This window comes from Panthera tigris, chromosome B3, assembly GCF_018350195.1.
Source record: "Panthera tigris isolate Pti1 chromosome B3, P.tigris_Pti1_mat1.1, whole genome shotgun sequence".
NCBI lineage: Eukaryota > Metazoa > Chordata > Mammalia > Carnivora > Felidae > Panthera > Panthera tigris.
This window is the reverse complement of record NC_056665.1, coordinates 141,612,670-141,633,964: the sequence shown is the minus strand read 5'-3', so window position 1 is coordinate 141,633,964 and position 21,295 is coordinate 141,612,670. Positions and strand designations below refer to the sequence as shown.

The window sequence follows — 21,295 nt, the reverse complement described above, 5'->3', positions numbered from 1 at the left end:
TCAGTACAGCAGACACCAGGGCCCCAGCCAGGACAGAGCAGGACGCTCCTCTGCATTTTGCTTTTAGCCAAATCCTCAGGAGCTCTCGGTATATAGTTTATCAGGCTGTTCAGTCTTATCCCAGTTAGTAAGCCCTTCTTTTAGGCACCGGAGCTCCCAGAACTGCCACTGGGCCTCAGTGGGCCATGAGAATGTCATTTGGCCGTGCCGTGCTTTCTGAAAAGCGGGCGGGCTCTTCATGAAAACTCTGGCCCATCGGCCCATCTCGGAGCGGAGGGATGTTCAGGAAGCAGTTCTCGCCAGCACGGGTGGAATCCTGTGCGTTTCCATTTCCGTCCCGGAAGGAACCCCAGAGGAGCCACCCCAGGCAGCTTGTGGCCAGGTTTCCCGTGTAAGGAGACTCGGGGAGAGGCGGCTTGGAGGACTGGGGGACAAACGAGAACCACAGGCATTGAAAAGCTTAACAACGTTATGCGTTTATTATATTTTATAGAGCCATGTTACACATGCGTGGTGCTTCAAACGGAGTTATCGTTAAATGTTTTTCTGGATGCAAAGCCATCTGATGCTTGATGCGGATGCCTTAAATACTATAATATTTCTGCATCTATGACCTATGAGCTAAGGAAAAACCAAGGACAATTCCAGAAATGGCAGAGAACATTTAAGAAAAGATGTACATGAGACACGACGCTAAGTCCTTGAGTCAGGGCCTACGGAAGTTACCAGAAAGTGAATAAAAACAGAATTGTTCTATGAAAATGGCTTGACCAATCACCGTCCGGAGATACTAGAGCCTGGTTAACAGTTACGAATGTCGCAGAAACAAGGTTACTCTGTTCGGTACTGATGCCCCCTGCCCTCCACTATGTGCGCAGACATCGCGTGGCCCCCAGATAGAGCAGCAGACAGAACACAGCGCGGCGCCTGCCCCCTCCCCGCGACATCCCGATGCCGTTTCTCGCGGCACGTGTCTTGAACGAAAAAGCTGTCAACTGGATCAAACTTGCCGCTTTGTGGAAAATCAATCATCGCGACTTCGATGGAACGTGATCCCGCCGCACCCGCTCACCCTCTGCAGACTCGCAGAACGCCGGTCGGAAACACGGGGAGCGGAGCGGGGTGACCGGCTCGCGGGGAGTCCCGTTTGCCTGCTGACCTAACTAAGGCCGACGTTTCGTTCCAACATTCCCTTCCAGCTGTTGTAAGGGGAGCGGAGGAAGCGCCTCAGCAGTACGCCACCCACCCCCTCCCACCGTCTCCGCACGGTCCCGGCTTAGACATCCTCTCCAGCACCTTCCAGCATCCTCTCCGGCTTGAAGGGACTGCCTGGAGCCTGACGCCGCTGCTCTGAAGGGCCTGCGTTCACACCGTTCGGGCAGGCAGGGAACTTGTGCACAACGTGAGCGGTGACAAAGGAGGCCGAGGCCGGTAAGTCAGGGGGCAGTGGAGGGCGTGACCGGAGCGGCAAGGAAGCAGAGCTTGCAACCTGGGCTTCCTCCCCTGCCTCGGGGGTGAAGTCTGGGTGCTGCCATCACCCGCTGGACTTGACCAATGCCAACAGGAGCCAGGACAAAGGGCGACGAAGTTAGGCGAGTATCCCTGCCCCCTAAGGCTGGGCGTCTGCGGCCACCCAACGACAGGCAGGCCAGGAGGAGGCCTCCCGGCAGGGTCGTGGCGTGAAGGGAACGCCTGTAAACAGCTTCCGCTCTCCCGCTACACCAAACCTCTGGGATCCTTGCTCTTGCTGGTGGTCAGATGTCCAGAAAACAGAAGGAACTTAAGAATCAAAAGAGGAATAATGCACGGCTCTCCTAAGGCGTGCTCGTCTCAGGCCACAGACGGGTCAGACAAGAAACGATGGATTCTCGCTGCCCGTGCGGGGCGCGGGCGGGGTCGTCGGGTCTCCGGGAGGGCCAGGGGTCCCTGCGCCTCGGACGTACGTTCGGAGGTGAGTGACAGTGGCTAAGTGTGGCTGGGCAGAGCGGGGGCGGCAGTAGAGCCCCCTCACGGCACCGCAACTGCTCAGGCCGACCGCGAATCTCCCTGGGTTCTGGCTGAACGGAAGTGACTCTCCTCTGTGAAGACACCATCTAGAACTCTGCTCGGAAACACTGGCAGGCACCGAGATACTAGGCTGTCAAAGGGCCTTACTTCCCTCAGATCCAGCAAAATAAGTGACGTTTAAAAGAACTTGCACATGAAAACCGAGTGGGGGGTGGGGGGTGGGGGAAATCTTGATTTTCCTCAAATCCTCAGGCCTTGAATCTAGGCACAGCACACAAACACCACGTGAAACCAACAGCGTGAGTTCAATGTCACCTTGGAAAATAAAGGTCACTCTGGGGTGACGGTTCTTTATACAAATATCATGCTTTCCCCTGAGCCCCACTACCAAAAAGGGGGGGAAATAATAAGAAATCCAAAAATAGAAAACGACTTCTTGTAAAGTGTAAACTTATCCTCTGGAGTTTTTATATTACATACGCTAGAAACGTGCATTTGTTTCCGCGGGGATGTAAGAAAATAGGGCTATCAGTATTACTTATAAATCAGATTAATCCTCAAGACAAGTGACTCCCTGTTAGAACACCACTTCCAATTTTAGTAAATCACATCTTTAGCAAAATTATAAATTCTCACCACAAGCAAAACGGGTTTGGGTTCCAGCCAACGAGAACAAGCCACTCTTCACAGCGCCACTCGCTGATTCGTTTCCTACACTATCGGGAACGGAGATCACCGCCGAGGAACTCGGGACCTTACGTGGTCTTCAAACCCCCAATCAAATTCCCGTCAGCACTGAACTCTGCAGACTGAGAGGTGACACACGGGCAGGGAGTCCCGGGGAGCGACGACGGTTCGCTCAGAGACGAAAGGGGCGCAAGAGATGACCGAGGCATCCCCCAAGGATCGAGGCACAGAGGAAGGGGGACCTCGCTCCACGTGGGAGCCTGGCTTCTCTGTAGGTCACGGCGTGGCTCTTGGGGCCGCTGGCGCGACACAAGTCTGTCTTGCCGTGGGTCCCCAGGCGGAAGTCCTGAGGACAGCGCGGGGACCGGGCTCCCGTGTGGCGGCGCTGGGCGGGGCGGGGTGGAGGGGACGAGGCTCCAGACTCCTAACACGGCCACCCCACCAGAGCGGCATTCGGTACGGCCACCCAGAGACTGCTCACCTGAGGGTGGGGAGGGAAGGTACGGGCGTTTTCCGCCACGGGCCTCGGCAGGGGCCTCGGCCCCAGGTCCGGCCAAAGAAGCGGGCGCGCGCCAGGGCGCGCGGCTCTGAAGGGGACCTCCACCGCGGGCTTACCTCTCTCCTGACTGCCAGATACAGCAAAGCCTGGCTTATCCAGAGAACAGCTGGGGTCTTCTCATTAACTCACTTCCATCAAACTACCCAATGGATAACAGATTCTGAACGAATAAAACAAAGCGTCTGAAGTTAAAATTTTCATTTTATGATTCAGAAGGCACTTCAAAATTCCGGAGAGCCATAGGGTCACTGTCATTAGGTCACCAGCCCTCCTGTGCAGGACCGATGGAGAAGGTGGAAGAGACAGGGCTACATCTTGGACCTGATGGTGTCCTGGACATCTTATAAATAAATCTCAGGCATTAGCTAGTTTGTCAGTTACCTTGCAGAGTCAAGCCTGCAGCACAGAGACACCCGGTGTGTTTGCATTTTGAATACATGGGATTTTGCTGTTATCTTGGCTTATAAAACATTCTCACGAGCCCGATATGGGACTCGAAGTAAAATTCAAAAATTATAATCGTACATTTAGGAGGTCACAACGTGAGAGGTCAAGTACTCACTGAGTACAACTTTCTTAATCATCGCATCACCCTGCCAATCTGCGCTCGGTACCCGGCTGGAAGCGTGACGTTAATAAGCCGCTGGGCACTCAACTGCTGCATCTGCCAGCGTGCGAAGACCCCACCGGACGGGGGAGCCAAGGCTCTCAAGCCAACAGCCAAGAACCGGAAGCGCTTCCCGAGCCGCGGAGGCGCCCGCTGCCCCCTCTGCTCGCGCCCCGCCTGGTCGCCAGCTTACCTGGAGCGCGCGCACAGGCCGGGGCACGACTGTTTCAGCCACGCTTTTGCTGGGGGAGCTAAAATCAAAATCCTATCTCCCATGGGTCCGGCTGGGGGGTCCTCTGAGGTAGTTCCTTAACTCGGGACGCCTGTCACCTACTCGCTCTCAGAGCTCAGCACGCGTAGGAAGGACCAAAACATCTATGTGCTGCTTCAATCACCAGTCACCGTAGCTGAGCGCGAAAGTAAAGGAAACTTCAGTTGCTTTATTTGGCTTCCAATTTCTGGGAGGCTCAAGAATTGGAATTATTCTGGACAACAAAAGGAAATAAGACTGTGCTTACAGAGCTTTCTCTGCCGTATTCTTTCTGTAGGATTGCTGTTTTATTGTTGCCCTTTCTGTTACATGGGCTGTACACATCAGGTGGTAAAAGGTACAATACATTCTACAACTGAGCACCACTTTCTGTAACTGAACAGGCAAAGAGAGTACACTGAACATCAGCATCTGGCAGTATTTTTCGGGAAAAAAAAAGTGACTAAAATGGGTTTAAATTGATTAACACTATTAAATCACATCTAATATTTGGTACTACATGATTCAATACAGCTATACGATACAATTATACAAAATGTGTTAACATCAAAGAATACAACCAAAATTAAGATAGCAAACAAAACCTATAGAACTTTTTTTTTTTTTACAGGAAAATACTTTTGAAGTATGCATGTAACTGCCCATTCTTTTAAAGAAAATCTACTGCAAGCAAAGTTATCAACCTCCAGAAAAATCACACGTAGCATTACTAAGCATATCCCCAAAAAGTGTACAATATGCACACTTGGAAAATACAAAATTAAAAAAATTGTAAGCAACAGGTGAGCTTCGTATTTATAAGAATGTGAAAAGAAGTCCCGTTTTCAGCACTGTTGTATAAAGAATCGTCTTTTGATGCGAAGTTCATGAATTGTCCTCCTGTTGGGACCACACTTTACAAAAACACCGTGTTTTTGAAACGAGATTACAGAGCAAGACAGAGCATCGTAGCCATGTCATCTTATTAAAGTTTGTTTTTTTTTTTTTAATTTTTACTACTTTATCAAAACATGTCCCTTAGGTGTGTAGGATTCATTTTTAAAATTCTTTCCTAGAAACAATATACAAAGGAGAGGCGTCTTTATTCCCCATCACACTCCTGGAAGATGCTCCCCGGGGTCGAGAAGGGTCTTCTCCGTTCCTCTTCTCACTGGTTGTTTTTGGCCTTAGCGTGTGTTAAGATGTGAGATTTCAGGTTAGTCGACTGAGCAAACTTCTTATTACAGCCGTCGAAGGGGCACACGTAGGGCCTGTCCCCGGTATGGATGCGCACGTGTGTGCGCAAATTGAAGTCCAGTGAAAAGCGCTTCCCGCAGCCTTCGAACGTGCACTGTCCAGGAGAGACCAGAGAGAACCCGCTCAGACTCTGACCAGGCCCCGAGGGCGCGAGCAGCTGGCTGCTGCGCCACGGAACGGCCCGCTCCCCTCACCAGACGCCGTTCCCTCCCTGTTCTGGGGAAGCGTGCCAGTCCCGTCACCGGGTAACTCCTGAACCCGCCTCACAACTTATTTCAATACGAGGGAAGAGAAATACCAAGAATCTCCCTCAGTATCATATTAAGGTGTTCGTATTTCTGTCGATGTTTCAAATAAGAAACTACAAATGAGGGGAGCCCGGGTGGCTCAGGTGGCTAAGGGTCTGACTTCGGCTCAGGTCACGATCTCACGGCTCGTGTGAGTTTGAGCCCAGCATCGGCTCTGTGATGACCGCTCGGAGCCTGGAGCCTGCTTCGCATTCTGTCTCCGTCTCTCTCTGCCCCTCCCCCGCTAGCACACGGTCTCTCTAATCTAAACCAACATTAAATAAATCAACAAACAAATGATTAGGAAGAGTTCTGGCGTCAAGTGTCAAAAGCACCATGTTGGGATGCCAGGCTGGCTGTCAGAAAAGCATGTGACTCTCGGTTTTGGGGTCGTGAGTTTGAGCCCCACGTGGGGTACAGATATTAAATAAAAGTTAAATAAGGGGCGCCTGGGTGGCCCGGTCGGTTGAGCATCTGACTTTGGCTCAGGTCATGATCTCACGGTTTGGGAGTTCGAGCCCCGCATCAGGTTGTGTGCTGACTGCTCGGAGCCTGGAGCCTGCTTCAGACTCTGAGTGTCCCTCTCTTTGCCCCCCACCGCACCCCCCGCTTGTGCTCCATAAGCATTAAAAAAAGTTACAAAAAAAAAAAAAAGAACCCCGTTAGAGCTGTATTGCTAGTTCGTTCACTGGTCACGGGTTTCTAAAAAACAGGACAAAACGTTAACTATCCTTATTCTCGTCCGGTAAGATGTCGTGAGTTCCCGGTCGATTAGGAACTCAACATGCTTAAATCAACCACAGGAAACAAACTGCTTGCACACCACCGTGAGCGCACTAGCAATGCAGTTTTAGGCTTACGTGAGCAATCCTGTTGTTCCCTGCAGGTGAAATACGCCCCCTCAACCCCCACCCCCACCCCCACCCTACAGCCCGCCTCCAGGACCTGAGATCCGGCCTGTGGGGAAGTCGAGAACCGGGCAGCCCTTCTCAGTATTTCCTCGGGACACCAGTTTTGTCTCCCGCAGAAGAGCACTCAGGGCGCTCGGTCTCTGGGCTGCGTCTCCCGAGCACACACGGCCCTGCCTACACCTGCAGGCGGCGGGGAAGGGAAGGGACTGGCTCTACCTGAAAGGGCTTCTCTCCAGTATGAACCAGTTGGTGTCGTTTTAGTTTTGAGCTCTCGACAAAAGCTTTGCCACATTCTGCACAGACGTGGACTCTGGGGCCGTGGGTGTGCAGATGTTTTCTCATGGCAGAGTTATCCCTGAACATCTTTGTGCAGCCCTTCGAACAGAGAGAGAAGCTTAGTGGTTCACACTGCAGCTGTTACAAAGGATCCAACCGCTTAATCGCCTTCACTGATACAAGAAACCACGTAACCCCCCAACGCCCCCCCCTTAAATTTTACTTAGTATTACAATAGAAATGTTGTATCATTTAAGACAAAAAACCAGCTAGCTGGAAAGGGCCTTCTCATTTAACGCAAACCCTTCTTACAGAAGAGGAAACTGAGGCTCAGAGATGTCTTCAGGTAGACTTGCCCAAGGTCACACCGCTAGTAGGAGCCGAGCTGGGAATAGAACCCAGCACCCTGGCTTCCGGCCACACCGCAGCCGCCTCACCTGATAGGCCACCCCCACCCCCACCCCCACGAAGTAACACAAGCCCTGATAAACCAAAGGAGGTGAACTGGCGGCTGTCCACCACGACCTTGGGTGGGCCCCTTATTCTGTGCTGCAAGAATGGGCTGTCCTCCGTCGCCTACTGTTCCCTCTTCTCTCTTTGCCTCTTCCCCTTTCTTGACAGAGAAAGAAGAGCGTCTCCAAGGAAGGACAACTGCAGAAGAAACTGACTCGGTGAGACACCAGAAGAGAAGCGGGCGCGCGGGCACCAGGGCAGGGCGGGGAGGCGGGCGGGCACGTGGTGCTCCCGAGAAGCATGGCCTCGCGGCCCTGGCAGTTTCTTCTGCAGTTGCCGTCCAGGGATGGAGGAGTGGGGTGGGCGGACAGCACACCGGGGTCCTCCCGGGAGGGGAGAGCCACAGCTTTTCCGCTTTGACCCTCAGTCTGGGTTTCCATTTAGAAGATGGGATTTTCAAAATCGTAATTTGGAAAAGGAGGACACAGAGAAGTTAGAGGGGACGACAGGCTCGGAAGGCGTAACTGTTTTCAAATGCTTATTTGCTTTTTGGCCCCAAAGGAAACAGTGTCCCACTTCAAGATCTCCACGGTGAGAGCGTTAAAAAAAGGACGCAAAGAAGCCGGGAGGCCAACACGAGGACCAATTGAGACTTCTCCTCCTCCAACTGTCGATCTTTAAAAAACATTCTTTATTCCATTAAATATTTCTCTCTTCTTTCTCTTCGCCTACGTGGTACTTCTTTATCTGTTAGTTTTCCATCCATCCAATTAGGTGTGAAACACACCCAGCCAACACCTCCAAGGACTTTTTGGACCGGCCTTCTGTTTGGAAGGCTAACCACATTTGAAAACAATTAAGCACCCCTCGAGTAACACACAATTGACAGGGTAAATTAAGAAAATTATGCAGGATATGAAGTTTATTAGGCTTGCTTTAGTGACATCCAAAATAATTTCCAAATCTCCACAATGAGTTTACAGTCCCATAGGTCCGCGGGTGAGACACAATCCCAAGTCTTAAGACTGACTTGTTAATGATCCAATAAGGAGAAATAAAATCCTAACACTGCATATTCAATATATAATAAGAGTAAAAACATTGGCACCCTACAGTAACCCCATTTAATACCATTTAAATTTAAGTGGCCTTTACTGAACAACAAAATTTACATCACAAATAGAGCCTCCTGAATTTAGAAACCAAAGATTGTAGTTCCTCACTTAATGATCAGATGGAAATTAAAGTGCAGATTTCTCAGGAGCTCTCTAAATCTTTGCTGGCAGTTTAACGAAGACCTTCCCCCTAGCATTACTTACTTTATGAGGGCAAGCTATTGTTCTTGGAGCATCATCTTCTTTAATTTTTCTTGGCTTCATTCTTACCAAAAAAGAAAAAAAAAAAAAAGAAAAAAAAAAGAAGAGAGAGAAAGAGATTTGTAGGAGTGGGTAGACTCATCTGGCATAAATCATATAGCCCCTGAAATGTTTTCCTTATAGATACAAACCACTAAGATCACAACACGCGTCCAGGAGGGAAGGGATGCGACCACCGCAGCGAGCACCCGTGACCGGGAAGCACCTTCCCATTTCACAGATGCGGAAGCTGGCGCTCACGGAGGTGGGGCCGCTGCCAGGGTCTCCCAGCGAGTGAGCGGGGGCAGCTCAGAACGGACCGGCCCTGAGGTCAGGGTGCTTCCAGGACCTGCTCTTTCCTTCAAGGTCTTTAAATAACACAAGAGACCACCAGCCCAGACCACAGAGGAATCTCCTAGCGGGAGCAAAGCATGGTGTCCAGGGGCAGCAGCTGTGATGGTAAAGCTGCCTTGTGAAAAGGAAGCGGCAGGTACGGGAGGGTCTTGGACATACATCCCTCCGATACCGCTACAAAAAAATGGGAGGGAGGGTTCATTTCATACTGACGGGCCTTATCTTTAAAATACTTTTTTAAAAGGTACAGAATAGTTCTTGTAAACAGAATTACTTACATTATCTCTGGAAAGAGACACAGTAACAAACTGTTGGTAGCGAGGCTTGACGGGGGAGCCCCTGGTGGCCAGGCGGGACGGGAACACCCCATACCCTTTCCCTTTCCCTTTCCCACTGTTTAATTTTTATCATACTACTTTTGGTGGCGGTGGGGGGGGAGATTACCATTTTTCAAAAAATAAATGCGTTTTTTTTTTTTAAGTGACAGCGATTTCTGGCCCTGCTCCGGGACCGGGTAAAACAAGAGGCCTGATCACGTACGTGGGCAGCGGGGAGAGCCCTGTGCCGAGTCACTACCCAGCGAGCTTGCTGATTTGATAGCTTACCTACCTGCTATTTCCACTGAACCAACCTTTGGTCATTTGTCAAAACTCTCTCTCCAAATACTCCCTACAGATCTGTGTGTGGTAGAGGGGTGAGAGATTAAGAGTTCCTAGAAAAACTAGAAAAACAGATTTACATCTCTGAAACAGACGTTCTCTCCTGTCCCTACGTCTGTCACCTCACGCTCCTAGGTGAGGACACACAGTTAACAGGTAAGCAAGAGAGTCAGTGAGGCCTTCCCAAGAAGAGCTAACTTACCAGCGCTCTTTCGGTACAAAAGATCTCTGTGGTCTTCTTTAAGTTAGCCAAGGCCCTAACAATACCCTTCTTCACCCTCGGTCTGGGAAAAGGGCGACCGGAAGCTTCCATTTGATAAAACCTGAACTCACGTAGTCACCTAGTTAAAACTCTCCATCCCTGGGCGAGCATCACTGAAACAATTTACCTGGTGGCTGTGACTTATTTCTACACTTCACTTGATCTCAGCCAAAAGGCCCGAGAAGTGATGTGTAATTTACTTCTAAGGAGTTTGTTCAAAGCCGCATACCCTTCCCACTTTAAATTCTAGCAGAGCATTTTCGTCTTGGTACCCGCCCCCATTCCAACCCTGTAGAAAGCACGTTCTTTCTTGGACTTGGAAGATCACCCCATCAGTTAGCAGATACTTTCTAAGTGCCTGTTTGTATACAGGGCTCTGAACTATCCGGTTATCTTAAACACCAATAAATCCTGGAGCTCAAGAACGAGCTCGCAGAACTAAGGAGAACAGAAATTTGGTGCCACTGCGCCACCTGGAGGTAACAGCAGAGTTCGGAAGACAACAGTGATTCACATGAGAGGGTTCTACTCCAGTCAGTAGTATTTTATTAAAAATAAAAAAGGGTATATTAAGAACCAAGCTTCAGTCTTTATAATGTTCATCCTTTGACGACTGCACTGAAATGCTCTTTGTCTCGATTGCGGAAGTGGCTACATGACTGCGCCTGTCCAAATTCTCTCAGGTGGCACTCACCTAAGAGAGGGGTGGATTTCACTCTATGCAAATTACGTTAATAAACCGACTCTGACAGATTAAGTCACAGACAACCACTTCCTGTCCCACCCATCTGGGGTCAATGTCAGTGAGGTGCCTGCATCAGTAGGACAGGTGTGCCCATGCTACCTTCCATACAGTTTCTTAAATTTATTCCTAGGAACTTGATTTTCAAAAAATGTTGATCATGGAAATTTTCAAATATACACTAAATTAAAGAGCATAGTACCCTGTACCATTTACCAAACTCTCGATTTCTTAAATGTCATTATTACCATTATCGAAATGGTATTCTTCTTAAAATGTCATTTGCAAAATGTGTGCCAGCATTTAGCAGTATCACTGATTTTAGAAAGTTTAAAATGTACTTGGACAAACACCCTTGGACTCAAGAAGGAAGTGGAAGGCTTAACTGCGGCCACTCTTAAGTTCCTTGGCAAATCCTCCTTCTTCACTACAGAGTGGCAAATGAGGCAGTAATGTTGGTACCTTTTACATTTTACTTGAAGGCAAACACTGAAAAGGTCATTTTCCAAAACCTAGATTGAAAAGTAGTTGTGTGTGTGTGTGTGTGTGTGTGTGTGTGTGTGAATAAAGACTAAAATTAAAATCTTCGTGGCACCAACTGATATATAAACCTACAAAATAAAGTGGCTGAAATCCTAAAAAAGAACAAATTTTAAAAAGACTAAAATCCTATGCTGCTACTCAGAGCATCTCCTCAGCCCGTCCCAACTGCTCAGAATAACCAGGACTGGAGTTTCTCCTTGACTGGGATCCTTTGCAAAGGACACCAGGGACGGTGGCTAGGCGCTGTGGCGGAGCCAGGACGGGGGCAGACCTGGCGGGGACTCCTATGGCCGCGTGACCTTGAGCAAATCACTGAACTTCTCAGCCTCAGTTTCTTACTCTGTAAAAAGGCAGAATGCTACCTGCTTTAGAGCTGCCAAGACTGAAAGGGATGATGTACACGAAGCTCTTGGGGGAATGGCAGCTATTATTATCCCCGGCTGTGTGCTAAGTGGGCCTAGCTAAAAATGAGTTCGTTCCTTTAAAAAAAAAAAAAAAAAAAAAAAAAAGCCAGTCAGACTCAACAACCCAGAAGGTTCTGGTGCTCTAAGCCCCCGTTTTCAACTGAAGGGCTGAGAGACTGAAGAAAAATGGCACAAACAGAAAGGCGCCTTCAATGTATTGCGAATTACAAGCAGGAGCCAGGCAGCCAACAAGAGAAGCTTCTCGCTCTGTTATAGAAACGGGGCCCGGGCTCCCGGTGGCCTGGCCGCCGGCTTCCCACCAGCTCACTCCGCACACGTGGAGGGAACAACCCGGCAAAGCCTGGACTCCGGGGCCAAAACCGGCAGGAGTTTCCTGGCACAATTTTCAGCAGGGGGAAACCGCCAAAGTTCTAAATTGCCCCAGAAGCCAAGATGGAGCGTTTTTGAAGGAGCCGATTCTTGAATGAAAATCAGCCCGTTTGCTGCCAAACAAGCTTCGTCGCCTCCAGACCAGAACCCCCACCGTGACCATGACCGTGCTGGTGGGGCTGGGGCGGAAGGCCCCCGGGGCATGGCTCTACCCACAGCCGCAGCTCCCCTCCCTTCCCGGTGCAGAGAATACCGCTGCCCCAGACAGATGAGCGAAGCAGACGGTGCATATTCCCACGATGGTCCTCTCGGCCCCACTGGCACATCTCCTCTCTACGCTGACCCCATGAAGGAGTCTCGGGGTGGGAGCGGACAACGACAAAAATGACCAAGCTGGGACTGACCTAACCGCTCTTAATTCTGCTCGTTCTAGACTACGGGTTTCCCAAGGGCTGACTTTAGTTGATGAAAAGGGCACACAGCTTGTCTGATTTCACCAGGAAGTGGAACTTGCCTGGTCCCACCCACCGACCACCTTTTCAAGTATCAAAAAGAACGAAGGCACCGCCCCAATACCAGGACTCTCAAATTAAAGCCCTGATTTCTTATACTTGCTCCCACGCGTGTAACCAATTTACCACTGACCGGTTTTCTAGGCTCGGTGTGGCAGGGCACCCGAACCATTCCTCGCTCAGTTTTCAGGTCCAGGGCGCACGCAGGAGAGGGAAAAGCAGCGAACACGCCGCCTCAAGCCAACAGCTGAGTCACAGAGTGGAGGTGGATAGAGACGGGAGGCCAGCAGAGCAAGTTCTGTGGGTCTTTACAAATGAAGACGACGGGGTCTGGCCACCGACAGTTGGAAACTTGGTGCCTTTCTGTCTTTGGCTTTCAGAGCCCCCGTCCCCAGTGCCAGGGCCCCTGAAGAACCCTATTCAGCAGCTGGTCACACCCATTCTCAAAATGCAAAGACCTAACAAAATAGGGCATTCCAGGCTCCAGCATCTCTCACCACCGCCACCGTCCAATTAGAGACTGGGAAGGCTTGACATGACCTGTTCCACGACACTATGGACAACAGGGATGAGCGTGCGCCCAACCGTATACCCCCACTTTTGTATACGCCGTCAGGAAGAGCAAGATCTCATTCTATTCCGTACACAGAATGAAATCTTTAACAGGCTCACTAGCAAAGAAACACACACTATATTCAGATTACGTACACACACTGCCTACTGCAGAACGTACCTGTGCACTAGGACCGCATTTCCTGCTCGAGGGGCCCAACGTGGGGGCTTTAGGACGCGGAGAGACTTGCAGAGTCGGGGCAAACCCGTTCTCTGCACGTTATCAAATTTATGCCCATTTTTAGGCCATGGCTTTCTTAGCACTGCCTCTCTCTTCAGGGGGTTTCTGATCATCTTCCTTTTTTAGAAAACTCTTTCCCGTACCACTAACACCTCCTGGCTTCCCCTCCTACCCATTCTCCATTCCCACTGCGGAATGAACTCAACTTTTCCTGAAGAAACTCTTACAACTCACCCAACTTTCTATTCTGAGTTGAACGTGTTTCCAGCCTGCCTCACAGCTGCCTTCTTGACTGTCTGTTCACCAGATTCTTTAGGAAGGCTTCTTTGGATGTGCTGGAGTAGATCTGCAGGTGACCCCCCCAGAAAGGGTGCGTGCAACACCAAACAAATCCTTCCGTGTCTAAAATCGCCACTATTTTGCCTGGTATTTGACTGGCAGCTTGGCTGGATCAAGGATTCCAGGTTTGTAGTAACTTTTCCTCACAAATCGCAAAACGTGCCTCCATTGTCTTCTAATTATTGCTGGTGAAGAACAGTCTCATTCGGATTTCGTGGGGTTGAAGACAGCCCTGATGCCCAGGCAAGGCCACATGAAAACGAGCAGAAACGTCTACTCCACAACAGTGACACGGGCCTCCTGAGTATAGGGCCGAGCTTTCAGATCAGCGACCCCAATTCGTCAGCGAGAGGGAACAAGGCCGAGGGTCACCGTTCTGCTCACCAGCCCCAGGTTCCTTCTCTCCGTAAAACCCTGCCTCTACCCTCTGCTCCTCCACTGAAGTACTTCGTGATGTCGAACTTAGAGAAATGTTATTTGTCCCTCTCTCGGACCTTCTGACCAGCCCAGAGGCTTCTGTGATGCTGTCCTTACTCTCCCAATCCACCCCCTATCTGCATGAACGGGCCCTCTCTGCTGTCACTGGTTCCCTTGCCCTCCGGGCACAGGGTTTTCCCAAGCCTTTGTGCTGCGGTCTTTCCTCTCAGCAACCACCCTCTCACGGCACATCCGTCCGAGGCACCTTCCGGCTTCACCCCCCGCATCAGAGCAGTCTAGCCCTAACTTACTTCCTGAAACCACCTCGAGTCCAACAGGGATGACTCATTAGCATCTAAAACCAAACACTGCCGACCCTGAACCCCAGACCGGCACCCTCTCCCAATCTCCTGTCACCTAAGGTGCGAAGCTTTGAACATCCATTTTGATTCCTTTCTCGCTGAGACACACAGCCGGACTGGCTCTCAATTTTTTCCACCATCCCCTGCCACGTTGATCACATCGATTCTTCCATAGTCTGGCCGCCACAGTCCTGGCTCGGGCCTCCGTGACCTCTCCCTCTTGCTGGCTGCACCTGCACCAAGCCAGCCTGGAGACGGCTGAAACGGAATCCTCTCCAAGTCCACCTCTGATCACAGAGCCCCTTCTCTACTGTTCACACACCTTTGGCCCCCGCCCGCTTCACGCTGAAAATGTCCACATACGTTGGCCCAGTACTCACAGAGCTCAACGATCTCTTAAACTCCAACTGTCTCCCTGTGAGCATCTGAATTCCCAGCCAAACCTATTTTTCTGAACACATAGTGGATGAGGGCTGACTACGCACCTTCCACTGTACACATGCCACACTAGCCATCAGTCCCGAGGAAATCCCGTCTGCCCGCCAAATCTGAGCGTCTACAAGGCTCGGATCACGTGCCACCCCTTCTACAAGCTTTCCATGACTCCTATGCTCCGTGTCACATCTACCCCTGAGAGAGCAGCCCCTATCCTCACTGAAGTCCAAGTGCAGTAACGAGACGTGACTAACTTTAAAAATACGTGACAATACTAAACACTGGCAAGAAATCGGACTCAGATCTGTCCAAATACTCTAATCTCATTGCTGACTATGTATCTACAGACTCCATTTTTATTTGCGTTTTTGGAGGAAAGTATGGAGTTAATATTTGAGTAACGTACCAGTATTTAAAATATGAAGGCGACAACAGCCGGGACAAAGTGTCCTCAACAAGAGGACAGAAGCCTGAACTTTTCTGGGTAAGCCGTGACCGGTCAGAAATAAGCTAACGCGTAGGATTCTCCACAACTGCAGTTTCACAGGATAGGACAAAAGGGCACAAACCCCTTTTTGACAACACATCTGACACGTGGTGAAACGGAGGCCCCGAATGGCAGGAGGTTACCCACCTTGTTTTCGGCAGGGCTGGGAGAAACGAGGACATTCCAGGGCCTCCAGCTCTTATCTACTCCCCTCTGCTCTCAGGAGAAAGAAAAGAGAGGGCCCCGTTCTGTTCCCAGATGGTGTGGGATCACAAAGATTTCTCTCTTCCTGTTCCTGTCCCTGCCTAACTAAATTTCCTGGCTATTCCAGGCTTCATTCACCCTCAGGTTGGGAAAAGACGTAGTCCTTCTGCTCCAGAGTTTATGAGTTCTTTTCACTTTATTTACAAGTTTGTCTTTGAGTGTGTTCTCACATCCTCATAACGACTGCCAAACGGCACTGGAAAATAAACAACATGAAAAGCGGCCGAGGCTTCTGTGGGAACCCAGCCCGTCTCAGACAAGACGAACCTGCAGTGGGTTCAGATCGTCCTGACTGCTCACCTTGGACGGTCACGGGGGGTCCTGGCCCTGAAAATGCTTGATCTCATCCTCTCGCGCCAGCTTTAATTAACAAAACCCCGGGAGCTTCACTGATGGCGTGCTGCAGTACGAACGGACGTGCCTTCCCCGTGGCCAGCTGCGCAGGTCTAGAAGCAGCCCAGGGCCCCTGCAGCTGGGTCCGGCACGATACCCTCAAATTTACAATGTACGCCGGGCGGGGGGGGGTGGGGGGGTGGGGGGAGGGAGTTGTGTTAAGACAGCGGCTTCCAAACAAATTATGTGCAGTTTTTTCACGGGCAGTTATCAATTATGAAATTAAGAAGTATTCGCTGCATCTCTGCCTGCAAGGATCTAAAATGGTGCCACTCACACTAACAGCATAGTTCCTACTCAAAATAAAACTAACTGCTTTTGTTTTCAGACGTTTCCCTAGAGCCAGAATACAAACCGCCCTCGTAACTTAGGCACCAAAACCACAGCTGCCGACACTCAAGCACTTTGTACCATTAAAAAACAAGGCAAGTTCTTCCGTCTTACCTAGCAAATTCCGCCAGTTGTTTGGGGTCTGAGAGGTCAATGCCGGGTATCCCTCCAGGAGGAAGCTTCTTTCCTGTCATATACTCTGAGTAATCAGGAGGGGAGTTCTCTCCAATGATCTGCTCTTCAACCACTGTCTCATGGTCAATATCTTTTTTTTCATCTGAAACACGCCAGAAGATTATTTTTAGTGGAGCAAAAACGTATGCGTGGGCAAATACGTTAAAGAACTACAAAAAGGGCTTTCGCGAGCAGCTTCTGACGCGGCTGATTTACAGCCGCTAAGCCTCGTGTCTTAGCCACCCAGGCTTCCTCCTCCATCTCTTGAAATCCCGTTTCTGCTTGAAGGTCACCAAAATCTGCGATGCCAAACCTCTGTGCTAGTGTGGCCGTCTCAGCTGGTCTGGGATATTCTCCATTCCTGACTCCGCCTCCACTTGCCTGGGGCTGCTGCCACTTCTGGAACTGGCTTCTCCTCCCTCCACCTCTCGGACTTCTGGTCTCTGTCTACCCTACACGCACCCCTGAAGCGGCCCCGCGGACTGGAAGCTCCTGCCCCAGCCTTCGCCCCGAAGCTGGCCTCCCGCCTCCCACTCCAGCCCCACCAGTTCTCGCTGCTATCCCCGTACTCTTTGCTCCGGCTTTGATGGCCTTTCAGCTCCTCTAAGGACTCCCAGCCCTTCACCCCGACCCCGTGGCCTGTGCTCATGCAAGTTCAGGATGACAGCACTATGCTTTTTGTCGGCCTCTCCCGCGAGACCACGAGGACGGGGTCAGTTCTGATCCCAGGGCCTTCAGTCTGCACATAATTGGCTCCTGATAAATACACGTTCCAAGAATGCACATCTCTACTCATAGGGCTTATCGTCACAAGTCCAACAGGTTAAAAAAATAAGGAATACTGACCCCCGTCATTAATATCCTACATCCCAGATAGCAAATCCTACTGATTTTTGAAAGGTCTTCTCCCCTTGCCCCATGGCCATCAAGGTAGCTCCTACCCTCATCTCAAACCTCAACGACCATCATTATTTCTTAATTCATCCTTCCAATTCCGTTCTCTGCTGTAACGATGCCCTGTATGCCATAAAGACCAACTGATGCACAAAATACAGTTGATGTATTTCCACCTGTGGCGTGAACCCTTGAGGTATAACTTAACATTTTTTTTTAATGTTTACTTAGTTTTGAGAGAGACATGCTGAGTGTGAGCGGGGGAGGGACAGAGAGAGAGGGGGAGACAGAATCCAAAGCAGGCTCCAGGCTCTGAGCTGTCAGCGCAGAGCTCCACGCGGGGCTCAAACTCACGAACCACGAGATCGTGACCTGAGCCGAAGTCAGACGCTTAGGCGACTGAGCCACCCAGGCGCCCCCAGATGCCTGCTAACTGAAAATTTCTGCTTCTTCATCAAAATGCTTCACAAACAGCTGTAACCAAAGGACTCTCCAAAGTGAAAACAGGCTTATTCGATTCTTACCTTTCCACCAGCTAAAAAACAAGACCAAAAACCAAATCAAACCAAACCCTACAGCTGCTGTTACTGCTGAACAACTATGTTCAGCTGCTTAAACACACGGCTGACATCAGGGTATGTGGGCAAGATGCAGACAGAGGGTAGCTTTACTCGATTCCTTTGGTCATTATCATGTTCCGTCACTCCTGGCGATGAAAAGCACAGAACAGGACACTTTTAAACTTTAAGCGTCTCTCTTCTCCTACCACGCTTCATCTTAGAAAACGTTACTCATCACTGCAAGGAATCAGAAAATAGTAATAGCAGCCAACATGTCACTGAATGTTGACGTGGAGCCACTGTTTTAATTACAGCACGTATCGCCCTGGAAGTGGACAAATGAGGTCGTTCACGTTCCAGGAGAAAAGGCTGAGGCACCGAGACGCTAAGCAGCCGGCTCAGGGATAACTAGTCCAGTAAGGGGCAGGTGTGAACCCAGGGAAGCCTAACTCTCAGATGTGTATACTTCACTGTTAGGCCCAAACGCCTGTTGTTCGGACCGAGAATGATCTCGACAACATATCCCAGGTTACCTCTTTACAGACAAAGCAGCCTAGGGCAAAAATAGCTGCATGCCTTCAGGAAGGCCAGGCGACGTGGTCAATGATCCTAAGCTCGAAAGCTAGGTAGGACTCTGCACTGCAACCGGATTCTTTAACTTCTTCCCAGCACTGTCCTCGCTCCTTCACCTTCCAATCTTCCAATGGAGGCACAACTTCTCCATCAACTTTCGGGTGCTACAGAAATGCTCTGAAGGGCAGGAGAGCTATGTTTCTTACGGACGTTCTGCGCTCCTGTTACAAGGATGCTAGCAAGGCTGACGATCACCGCTGCTCTGAGGAAGCTACTGATCGGGAGAGGCTAGGGCAGAAGGTGGCCGGCCAGCTCGGCTCCTGGATTAAAGGGTCACAGGCTGAATCATTCCTTGCACGGTTCAACACACATCAACTGAGGCCTCCCTATGCCCCTGGCACCGTTCCAAGGCCCCGGAAACCAAAGCCTCTGCCCTCACGGAACTTCTATTCTAGAGAGAGAGCCGTCCTGGTTGCGGCCGCTGCAGCACAACTACCACAGACTGCGAGGCTTACACAGGTGTTTATTGCTCACGGTTCTGCAGATCGAGGCGTCAGCCAATTCAGTTCCTGGTGAGGGCGCTCTTGCCGGCTGGCAAACAGCCTTCTTGCTGTCACGTGGCAGAGATGGCCATCATCTCTTTCGTGGCCCTTCTTGCAAGGGCACCAATCCCATCGTGAGGCCTCCACCTCATAACCTAATTACCTCCCAAAGGCCTCACCTCCAAATAAGATCACACTGGGGGACTTTAACGTCTGAATTGTGGGGGGACGCAAACAAGTCAAACGAGGAAATGCTTCCTCAGGCTCCAGACTTGGTTCTCAGCTCGAACACTGAAGAACATCAAAGGGCCCAGAAAACAGTCACTGACATCACTAAGAACTACAATCAAAACATGCATGAAATGAGTGTAAGTAGAGACTGGCGAGTTTTACAATCCCCAAGTACAGCCAGTGAGCCAAACCCACCCTGCCAGCCTCCCCCACTCCCATTTTCATGGTTTCCTTTTTATTTTTTTAAAAAACTTTTTCATTAAATAGACACTAATATAATGTTGATCATTTTAGTCATCTGTAAATGTAACCATTTTAACCACTGTAACCAATTTATCCACCATAAATGTGCAATCAGTGGCAGTAGGTATATTCACACTCAATATACATGCATATATTTACATTATATATCACTACTATGTATACCTGAAATTTCATCATCCCCAACAGAAACTTGGTGCCCATTAACAGTAACTGCCCCCTTCCCCCGGTAACCTCTATTCTACTTCCTGTTTCTACAAATTTGCCTATCCCAGGTAACTTTTTTGGAAGTTTTTATTTTGATTTTATTTTGGAGAGCAGGAGAGAGAGCAAGAGTGAGCGGGGAGGGGAGGAAGAAGAGGGGGAGAGGGAAGGAGTGGGGGGGAGGGAATGAGAATCTTAAGCAGGCTCCACACTCAGTGCAGAGCAGGATGCAGGGCTTGATCCCACAACCCTGGGATTGTGAACCTGAGCCGAAATCTAGAGTTAGACACTCAACTGACTGAGGCACCCAGGCGCCCCTCCAGATATCTTCTATAAATGGAATCGAACAGTATCTGTCCTTCCACATCTGGTGTTTTCACTGAGCACAATGTTTTCAAAGTCCATCCATGTTACAGCATATACAAAAATCCCATTCTTTTTCATGGCCGAACAATATTCCCGTGCGTACACACATTTTGTTTATCCATCCATCTACTGATGGACACATGAGTTGGTTCCACCTTTTGGCTGCTGTGAATAATGCTATGAACGGTGTGCACATATGCCACCTACGTGGGGCTCGAACCCATGAAGGTGAGATCGTGACCTAAGCTGAAGTCAGATGCTTAACTACATGAGCCACCCATTCAAGTTTTATTTTGGAGGAGGACTACACATGCCTGGGTTATGAATCAGATGGGTGGGTGGGGGTCGTTAAGGATGTTAAGCAGGCCTTCTGAGTCTCTTGCTTGCATTTCTGGGAGGATGCCATCAGCCAAGTTAGAGAATGATGGGGGAAAGACGTGTACAGAGGACCTGGAATTCTGCTTTAATCTGAGGTATCTGTGAGACACCTAGTGGACAGACTTCAAGGAGATACTAGGATATGCAGATGTGAGGATAAAAGAAATCAAAGCTAAGAGAACTACATGCACATTATTGGCATGTGGACGGAGTTTAAAGCCAGAGAAATATGGGGCGCCGGGGTGGCTCGGTCGGTTGAGCGTCCGACTTCGGCTCAGGTCATGATCTCACAGTCTGTGGGTTCGAGCCCCGCGTCAGGCTCTGTGCTGACAGCTCAGAGCCTGAAGCCTGTTTCCGATTCTGTCTCTCCCTCTCTCTCTGCCCCTCCCCCAGTCTCACTTTGTCTCACTCTGTCTCTCAAAAATAAATAAATATTAAAAAAAAAATTTTTTTTTAAATAAATTAAAAAAAAGCCAGAGAAATCTATTATAATACTATCTATTGGAGAAAACAGAGAGAGGAGATGGCTCAGAATGAACATCTGAGTGATTTCAACATTCAGTGAATGAGGAAGACGTTTTTGCAAAGGAGACCTAAGGAATTCTGCCCAGATGCAGGAAGAAAACTAGCTTTGTCTCGCGAGCATTGTACTCAGTCACTTACCAAGTGAAAGTGACACACAGTCAAGGCAGTCTGTACCGAATATAGACAATAACCACGTGGTCTGCGCGTGTTGCAGACCACAATCACACGGATTAAAGACAATCTGCTTTTGAT

At 49.8% G+C, this 21,295-nt stretch overlaps 1 protein-coding gene across 3 annotated transcripts in view; it reads right to left on the bottom strand.

Moving 5' to 3' along the window:
• Positions 1–456: 456 nt before the first annotated feature.
• Positions 457–21,295, bottom strand: part of YY1 (YY1 transcription factor) — a 33,107-nt gene continuing 12,268 nt past the window's right edge. The window contains exons 2-6 of one of the 3 annotated variants that reach the window (XR_006219087.1): positions 16,450–16,612; positions 8,614–8,674; positions 6,782–6,940; positions 3,310–5,461; positions 457–3,175 (exon numbers count right to left, since the gene is read on the bottom strand). Coding sequence is in view for 1 of the 3 variants with exons in the window: in XM_042990519.1 (XP_042846453.1) it covers positions 5,279–5,461; positions 6,782–6,940; positions 8,614–8,674; positions 16,450–16,612 (566 nt within the window). In the remaining 2 variants the exon portion in view is untranslated. Of the gene's footprint in view, positions 5,462–6,781; positions 6,941–8,613; positions 8,675–16,449; positions 16,613–21,295 lie in introns of all 3 variants that reach the window. The other 2 variants (XR_006219088.1, XM_042990519.1) reach the window with 2 other exon arrangements.